Here is a 9,727-nt window from a genome sequence, read left to right on the forward strand (position 1 = left end):
AACCACCTACACCAAAGGGTAAGAGGCCTTAAAGCCTCAACAGTTCCACTTAATTCTCAAGGTACCACTCATATTTCTAATATGCTCATATTTCTAATATGCATGTTTGTATTTCCTATGTAGGTGTTTCATGAATTAATGATTTGCATATTGTGGACTTCACATTCCTGCTCAGATGTTTACCAGGTATCTGGAGCTCAGAATGTCTGGGGGGATTATTTCTCGAAATCTAGTAGACCTTCTCTGACTTCTAAACTTTGGTTGATGGCAACCCAATCCTTCCGGGCACTCAAGGTCCCAAACCCCAAGTGTTATTTATTGCCCTTTGTCTCACACCCTGAATCCATTCTCCAAGCAAATCTTGCTGTCTCTATTCAAAATTTCTTTAGACTGAAATTACTTCTTCTAACACTGAGTTACTAGGATAGCCTAACTGCTCTTCCTGCCAAAGTTTATTTGTAGAAAACCAGCTAAAATAGTCCTCCCTATGGACGTTACCAGAGAGACAAGACTCTTTAACAATAGCATTTTTGATGAGAAAAAGTCACAAGGTCCAGACATAGGGAATGAGTAGAATAAGTCATGGCTCATTTTGATGCTGGACTGTTATGATTCATTAACTGTTTTAAAGACTATTTAATAACCTGGGGGAAACAACATGCTAAGTGAAAGCTAAATGTTAAGTCTTACTGCACTGGATGCTTCTCCAAAGACATCATGTGTAAGTTAAATGATATAATTTGTATAATGTCTTACATAATAAAAAATTCACAATATGTAAGTTTTATTCCTCTCTCCCCAGAATGTCCTTCTCTGCTCCAAACCATCCTTCCAGGCTTCCTGACTGAGGACCTTCTCAACTGCCGTAACTATTCCCGCTACTCTACCCTTCCTTTGGGGCTGGGCTTCCCCAAGGCAGATGCTTCTCTGTCTATCGGGCTTGGGCTATGTAGAAACCATTTTATACTGTCTTACCTTCTTAAAGGACAACTCCTCCCTTTATTTCTCCAGCCAACTCTCTTAGGACATCTAGTTGTCTTTCTAACCCTCACCTTCCCACACCTCCCTTCTTCCCTGTGAAAGATGAGTGCAGCCATTTAAAAATTCATTCATTATTGTGTGTGTATGATGTGAGTGTAGGTGTGAGCATGCCACACGGGAGAGTGGAGGTCAGAGGCTGTGGGGTCTAGCAATGAACTCAGGTGATTAGGATGGTACAGTCAGTGCTTTTACCCTCTGAGTCATCTTGCAAACCTCCCTACCCTTTTTGAGATGGGATCTTCAGAGTGGCCTCAAGCTCATGGTCCTTTCCTTAGCCTCCTAAGTGTTGCAGTGCTGGGATTATAAGTGTGTGCTCTACACCTGACACACTGTATTAGGTAAGGAACCGCATATTTTGATGCCTTCGTGACAGTGCACACCTGTTCATACTTGCTGGGCTGTAAAGCTCCTTTGTAAGGCTGACTCTCTTACAGGACAGCAAGTCTCATGAAAACAAAGAACAACAACTTTCCCACATCTTTCCTCCTTCCTGCTGGATCTCTACTTCCACTGAGGAAGTGTCTGGAACATAGAAAGAGTATCACAGTCATTTCAAAGTATATCTAGGGGCTGAAGAGATGGCTCAATGGTTAAGAGCACCTGCTACTCTTGCAGAAGAACCAGGGTCAGTTCTCAGCCACCCACTGGTGGCTCACAACAATCCATAACTCCATTTCCAGGGGATCTGACCTCTGAGGGTACCAAGCATACATGTGGTGCACATACATACACGCAGGCAAAACCTGCATACCCATCAAAATAAATCTAAATCTCCTTAAGGGGAGAGGTCCTATTTTATGGTCATGTTTCTACTGCCTGTGTGCTTGGTATACGATGGATGACAAGAAGTTTTATTGCTCATTTATAAGTGCAGAAAGAGCTACCACTTGATTATCTGTGATAAGGCATTCAAATAAAACTGATAGCGAAACAGCTTCTTTCTTCTTATCAATCTTTCCTCACTTTTAAGACTAAAGAAAGTACTTTATACTTCCTTGTTTATTCCTAGGCTAACTGCCCCTTCTGGAAGAATCTGTGCAGAGCCAGAGTTACTTGCGATTCTGCATTAAAAGGCTATGGCGTTCTCCTTTTGAAGCTTAGGTATTTGTCCCAGTTTGGTTTCTATTGCTGTAATAAAGACCACGACAAAAAGCAACCTGGGGAGCAAAGTTATTTCATCTTACTTCAGGTAACAGTCCATTCCTGACTTATGTCAGGGTAGGAACCTGGAGACAGGATCTGAAGCAGAAGCCATGGGTTTGCTTCTTACTTGCTCAGCTGCTTTCTAATACAACCCAGGACCACCTGCTCAGGAGTGGCACCATCCACAGTGAGCTGGACCCTCCCACCCCAATCATCATCATGAAAATGCTCCACAGATTTGCCTACAGAAATTCTAATGGAGGCATTTTCTCAATTAATATCCCTCCTCTCAGATATGTCTAAGTTTGTGTGATAATTTGAATAAGAATGGCCCCAAAGGCTTATACATTTGAATGCTTGGACCGCAGGTGGTGGAAGTGTTTGGGAAGGATTAGGAAGCGTGGCCTTGTTGATGTTTTACTGTGGGCTGGCTTTGAGGTTTCAAAAGTCCACGTTATAGCCACTTAGCTTTCTGCCTCATGCTTGTGAATCAGATGTGAGCTCTCAGCTTCTGCTCCAGGGCCATGTCTGCTTGCCTACAGTCATTCCCCCTGTCAGAATGGCAATGGACTCACCCTCTGAAACTCCAAGTCCCTAAATGCTTTCTTCTGTAAGTTGCCATGTGATTTGTCACAGTAGTAGAAAAGCATCTAAGTCTGTATCAAGTTGACAAAACCAACCAGCAGTGTTTAAACTGTTTTCTCTCTCCAGCCAAGTGAGGAAGGACTCTCTTTCCTTTTACTTCAACACTAACCTCTAAAAATATTTGTGATCAGATGCATTAAAATGCACACACAGGTTTATAGAACTTACTGAGGGTAGGATGGCATGGAACCGTTGAAAGACCCTCAGCCTCCCCGCCTAACATAACTTAGTTTAGCTGTTCTTGAATAAAGCCTGAGAGGTACTGAGGAGCTCAGTTAAAGGTCAGAAAAACACCCTGTACCCTAGACAAAGGCGTGGGCAGGCTCGGGGAGAAACCACGAGCTGTCCTGGGTTTGAACCTGGCCTCACTTGAATCATCCAATCAGAGCAGGCCTCATTTGCATCCTCCAATCAAAACCCTGTAACCAGGCTTCTTGTTTCTGTACCCGTGCCCTACCCTATAAAAACCCTCTGCTCCAGCCCGTGGGCGCGCCAGTCCCTTGAGCTTCTCGAGAGTCTGTGTCGCCCCGGGTACCCGTGTTCCTGAATAAAGCCTCTTGCTGTTTGCATCTGATTCGTGGTCTCGGTGTCTTCCTTGGAGGCGAGGGTCTCTCCTGAGGGAAGACTGCCTTCGGGGGTCTTTCATTTGGTGCGTTGGCCGGGAATTGAGACCCCCTGCCTCAGGACCACCGACCCACTGTCAGGAGGTAAGTTGGCCGGCCACTGTTTGTCTTGTCTCAGTCCGTCTATTTGTTTTCTGTTTTCGTTGGGCGCCCTAAGTCAGGTCTGAGTCGGTGGGGGCTGAAGGAGCTGACGAGCTCGGACTTCGCCCACCGCGACCCTGGAAGACGTTCCACGGGTCACTGAAGTCCCCTCTGGGGCACGGTTTTTCGGGGCCACTCCCGTATCAGAGGGATACGTGGTGCTGGTAGGGGACGGAGATCGAGGTTCCTCCGCTTCCCCATCTGAATTTCTGGTAGGGGACGGAGATCGAGGTTCCTCCGCTTCCCCATCTGAATTTCTGGTAGGGGACGGAGATCGAGGTTCCTCCGCTTCCCTGTCTGAATTTCTGCTTTCGGTTTTACGCCGAAGCCGCGCAGCGCAAATTTCTGTCGTCTGTGTTGTCTTTTTGTTTATCGTTACTTGTCTAACACTCCTTTATCTAGAGACCACCATGGGACAGACCATCACCACCCCATTAAGCCTAACCACGGACCACTGGTCCGATGTTAAGGCCCGAGGAAACAATGAAGGTGTCATTGTTAAAAAGAAAAAATGGATCACCCTCTGCGAGGCCGAATGGGTCGTGATGAATGTTGGCTGGCCGCGAGAGGGATCCTTTAACCTCTCTCTTATTTCACAGGTGGAGGGCAAGGTTTTTGCCCCTAGTCCTAACGGACACCCCGACCAGGCCCCATACATCGCCATCTGGAGATCTCTGGTCGAAAATCCATTTTCATGGGTCAAGCCTTTCCTTCCACAGCCCCCTCCAGTCTCTGGGCCCTCCGCACCCCTCAACCCGGACTCTTCCCTCTACCCTGTGCTCCCTCACAAGGAGACCCCCAAGCCCCCTGTCCTTCCCCCGGACCCTAACTCCCCTCTCATAGATCTCCTGGTAGAGGAGCCCCCTCCTTATCAGGCTGGACCCACTCGGCGACCCGGCGGAGCGACAGTGGCTCCCGCCGCCGCAGGGGTGGCTCCCGCAGCCGCAGGGGTGGCTCCCGCCGCCGCGGTGGAGGCAGCGGCCGCATTAGCGGCCGCCATCCGGCCGTTGGCAGATGCTAAGGTTTCTCCAACCAGCAGGACCTCAGATGAAGACAAGGAAGATGAGGTGTCATCCCCCATTGCCGGCCGCCTCCGCGGCCGCCAGGAGGGACCCCCTACTGAGTCCCAAGCCTTCCCCCTCAGAGAAGGGCTGAACCAACAACTACAATACTGGCCCTTCTCTGCTTCAGACCTTTATAACTGGAAACAACATAACCCCCCTTTTTCCAGGGACCCCGTTGCTTTAACTAACCTAATTGAATCCATCCTAGTGACTCACAGGCCAACTTGGGACGATTGTCAGCAGCTCCTGCAGACCCTCTTGACAGTGGAGGAAAAGCAGAGAGTTTTCCTGGAGGCCCGGAAACAGGTTCCGGGCGATGACGGGAGGCCCACCCAACTCCCGAACATCATCGATGCGGCTTTTCCCTTGACTCGCCCTAACTGGGATTTCAATACGCCTGAAGGTAGGGAGCATCTACGCCTCTATCGCCAGTTGCTCTTAGCGGGTCTCCGAGCGGCCGCTAGAAGGCCTACTAATTTGGCTCAGGTTAGAAATGTAATACAGGGAAAGGAAGAGACACCCGCTGCATTTCTAGAAAGATTGAAGGAAGCTTATAGGATGTATACTCCGTATGATCCGGAAGACCCAGGTCAGGCTCCAGGTATTATCCTATCATTTATCTATCAGTCTAGCTCAGATATCAGAACTAAATTGCAGCGGTTGGAGGGTCTACAGGCGTTAGGGTTGCCAGACCTAGTGAAGGAAGCAGAGAAAGTATTTAATAAGAGAGAAACTCCTGAAGAGCGAGAGGAAAAGAGATGGCAGAAACAAGAGGAAAGGGATAGGAAACAGCATAGAGAGATAAAGAGAGTTTTGGCCGCCGTTGTATCCCAGGGACAGCGGAGAGAGGGAGATAGGCCGGGAGGACAAAGGAGGCCACCCCTAGATAAAGATCAATGTGCTTACTGCAAGGAGAAGGGACACTGGGCCCGGGAATGTCCCAAGAAGCCACAAGGACCCCGCCGGCCCAAGCCCAAGACTGCGGACCTCCTTAGTCTGGAGGACTAGGGGGGTCGAGGCCAGGAGCCCCCCCCTGAGCCTAGGATAACCCTCAAGATCGGGGGGCAGCCCGTGACCTTCCTGGTTGATACTGGTGCCGAACATTCAGTCCTAACCCATGCCGGAGTGCCCCTTAGCCGGCAGTCTGCACTGGTACAAGGGGCAACTGGAAACAGGAGATATTACTGGACTACCGAGAGAAAAGTTCAACTGGCTTCAGGGCAAGTAACCCATTCCTTTCTGCACATACCTGAATGCCCCCATCCGCTGTTAGGACGGGATCTATTAACCAAGCTAAAAGCACAAATCTATTTTGATGAAGAGGGACCAAGGGTCACGGGTCCTAGAGGGGGCCCTTTACAAATCCTGGCCCTCAATCTAGAAGAAGAATACCGTTTGTTTGAGTCAGAACCCTCGAAAAAGGCCCCTGAGGAATTACAGAACTGGTTAGAAGAGTTTCCTCGAGCCTGGGCAGAGACTGGGGGTCTGGGGTTGGCACGCGATCAGCCACCGCTGATGATCTCATTAAAGGCCTCCGCCACTCCCGTCTCAATCAGACAATACCCAATGTCACGGGAAGCCCATGAGGGAATTAAACCCCATATCCGGAGGCTCCTGGACCAAGGGGTACTAAAGCCCTGTCAGTCCCCATGGAATACCCCTCTCTTGCCCGTAAAGAAACCGGGGACAGGGGACTACAGGCCAGTCCAGGATTTGAGAGAGGTCAATAAGCGGGTGGAGGACATACACCCCACGGTGCCCAACCCTTACAACCTCCTGAGTACCCTCCCACCGACGCACGTCTGGTACACGGTATTAGACCTGAAAGATGCCTTCTTCTGCTTGAGACTGCACCCTAAAAGCCAACTATTGTTTGCCTTTGAATGGAGAGACCCAGAACAGGGACTCTCGGGACAGCTGACCTGGACACGGCTCCCTCAAGGCTTCAAAAATAGCCCAACCCTCTTTGATGAGGCCCTGCATGCAGATCTGGCCGGGTTCCGGGTCGAGCATCCAACCCTGACCGTGCTCCAGTACGTAGACGACTTACTTCTGGCCGCCAGGAGTCGGGCCGAGTGCCTAGAGGGCACGCGGGCTTTACTGGCCAGGCTTGGACAGAAGGGCTACAGGGCCTCGGCCAGAAAGGCACAAATTTGCCGAGACAAGGTCACGTACCTGGGCTATACCCTGACTGGGGGACAGAGATGGCTGACGGAGGCCAGGAAAGAGACAATACTCTCCATTCCCCCTCCTCGCAGCCCCCGCCAGGTTCGGGAATTCCTGGGTACGGCTGGGTACTGTCGCTTATGGATCCCCGGGTTCGCTGAATTGGCCGCCCCCCTATATCCCCTCACAAAACCAGGGGTAATGTTCCAATGGGGAGAGAAGCAGCAGGAAGCATTCCAACAGATCAAGAAGGCCTTACTTGAGGCCCCGGCTCTGGGTTTGCCAGATCTTACCAAACCCTTTGAACTGTTTATAGATGAGAACTCGGGCTTTGCTAAAGGGGTGCTGGTGCAAAGACTGGGACCCTGGAGGAGACCTGTGGCATACTTGTCCAAGAAATTGGACCCTGTGGCCATAGGATGGCCTCCCTGCCTCCGCATGGTGGCAGCCATTGCAGTTCTACTCAAGGATGCCGGGAAACTGACCCTGGGTCAGCCCCTGACTGTACTGGCCTCCCATGCCGTGGAGGCCTTGGTCCGACAACCACCAGACAGATGGCTCTCCAACGCCCGAATGACTTACTACCAGGCCTTACTCTTGGACTCAGACCGGGTCACGTTCGGACCCGTTGTCTCCCTTAACCCTGCCACCTTGCTGCCGCTGCCTAGCCCATCCATAGAGCATGATTGCCTCCAGATTTTAGCCGAGGTGCATGGCACTCGCCCTGACCTAACAGATCAGCCGCTCAAGAACCCAGATGTCGTCTGGTACACAGATGGGAGCAGCTACCTGGACGGAGGAGAACGCAGGGCCGGGGCAGCTGTTACCACCGAGTCCGAAGTGGTATGGGCCTCGGCCCTCCCGCCTGGGACTTCGGCTCAGCGGGCGGAACTGATCACCCTCACCCAGGCCCTTCGGATGGCAGAAGGTAAGAAACTCATCGTGTATACAGATAGCAGATACGCCTTCGCCACTGCACATGTCCATGGTGAAATCTACCGACGGAGGGGCCTGCTCACATCCGCAGGTAAAGAGATCAAGAACAAAAAGGAAATCCTGGACCTCCTGCGGGCCCTGTTTCTCCCGCTCCAGCTCAGCATTGTCCACTGCCCGGGGCACCAAAAAGACAACTCCAAGATAGCCAAGGGGAACCGGCTGGCGGATTTGACTGCCCGGACAGTGGCATCCCAGCCAATAGGGAATAGCCAGTTAATGGCTATACAGGACACTCCAGAGCCTCCTCCACCCGGGAGAGAGCCCATGCCCTACAGCCCCGAAGACCATGAGCTAGCAAAGAAAATGGGGGCGGACTGGGACCCACAGAGACAAGCCTACCTACTGGGGAACCGGATAGTGATGCCCACCTCTCACACCCACCATATGTTACAATTCCTCCATGCCCTAACTCATCTAAGTGAGACAAAAATAAAGACCCTGATAGACAGAGAAAACACCGGGACAATTCTGCTAAACCAGAATCGGGTGCTCCGACGGGTGGCCTCTACCTGCCCCGCATGTGCCCAGGTCAATGCAGGTAAAGCACATCTAGCCAAAGGAGCCCGTTTGAGGGGCCACCGTCCCGGTGTGCATTGGGAGATAGACTTTACAGAAGTAAAACCCGGACTCTATGGGTACCGGTACCTCCTGGTCTTTGTGGACACCTTTTCAGGATGGATTGAGGCATTTCCAACCAAGAATGAGACGGCTAATATAGTCACAAAGAAACTGTTGGAGGAAATCTTCCCAAGGTATGGGATGCCTCAGATATTGGGGTCAGACAATGGGCCTGCCTTCGTCTCCCAGGTAAGTCAGAAGGTGGCCAAACTGTTGGGGATGGACTGGAGACTCCATTGCGCATACCGCCCCCAGAGTTCAGGACAGGTAGAGCGAGCTAATAGGACAATCAAGGAGACTTTAACCAAATTAACGCTTGCAACTGGCACTAGAGATTGGGTGCTCCTACTCCCCTTGGCTCTTTACCGAGCCCGGAATACTCCTGGGCCGCACGGCCTAACCCCTTTTGAAATTCTCTATGGGGCCCCACCTCCAGTCGTGAAATTTCTCCATCCTGATATCTCATCTTTTGCTACCAGCCCCACTTTAGGGGCACATCTACAGGCCCTCCAGCTGGTGCAGAAGGAGATCTGGAAACCCTTGGCTAAAGCCTACCGAGAGCAGCTGGACAAGCCGGTGGTCCCCCACCCTTTCCAGATTGGGGACTCCGTTTGGGTTCGGCGCCACCAGACTTCGAGTCTAGAGCCACGGTGGAAGGGGCCTTATACTGTCTTGCTGACCACCCCCACTGCACTCAAGGTTGACGGGATTGCTGCATGGATCCACGCCTCTCATGTGAAGGCTGCCGGGGAGGCCGACTCAGCAGGATCCAGAGAATCAACATGGACAGTGTGCCGCACACAGAACCCCCTAAAAATAAGGTTGGCCCGCGGCTCCCGCGGCTCTTCTTCCTCCCCCTCTTCTTGCTCTCTGTCTACCCCCAGGGGATTAGGGCGGCAGAGAGCCCGCACCTAGTCAAGAAACTCACTTGGCAGGTCATCTCACAAACTGGGGAGACGGCCTGGCAGACGACCGCCCTCCATACCCCCTTTACATGGTGGCCCCCCCTAACTCCTGATTTCTGTCAGTTGGCATTGAATTCGGGATTTTGGGGGGTTGAGGGCATTAAGCCTGATGCCTTAAACTCCTCCATCCACCCGGGGGGGGTGCATTGGCCGGATCCGGGATGCCGTCACCCTCAAGCAAGATGTATATTCGCCCAGTCGGACTTTTATGTTTGTCCGGGGGATGGGAGGGGTTGGGCCCTCGCAAAGAAATGCGGGGGGGAAGGAGATTTCTTCTGTGCCAAATGGGGCTGCGAGACCACTGGCGCAGCATACTGGAGTCCAA

The 9,727-nt window shown here is 51.6% G+C and overlaps 1 protein-coding gene across 1 annotated transcript; it reads left to right on the forward strand.

Annotated features, from left to right (window-relative positions):
- Nucleotides 1–3,968: 3,968 nt before the first annotated feature.
- On the forward strand, nucleotides 3,969–9,437 carry LOC131915694 (uncharacterized). The gene is given in 3 exon segments (XM_059269096.1): nucleotides 3,969–4,309; nucleotides 4,469–4,599; nucleotides 4,738–9,437. Coding segments are annotated over 3 exon segments (5,052 nt in total). The 5' UTR covers nucleotides 3,969–4,003; the 3' UTR covers nucleotides 9,353–9,437.
- The last annotated feature ends 290 nt before the right edge of the window (nucleotides 9,438–9,727 follow it).

The sequence above is a fragment of the Peromyscus eremicus genome, chromosome 7, assembly GCF_949786415.1.
Source record: "Peromyscus eremicus chromosome 7, PerEre_H2_v1, whole genome shotgun sequence".
NCBI lineage: Eukaryota > Metazoa > Chordata > Mammalia > Rodentia > Cricetidae > Peromyscus > Peromyscus eremicus.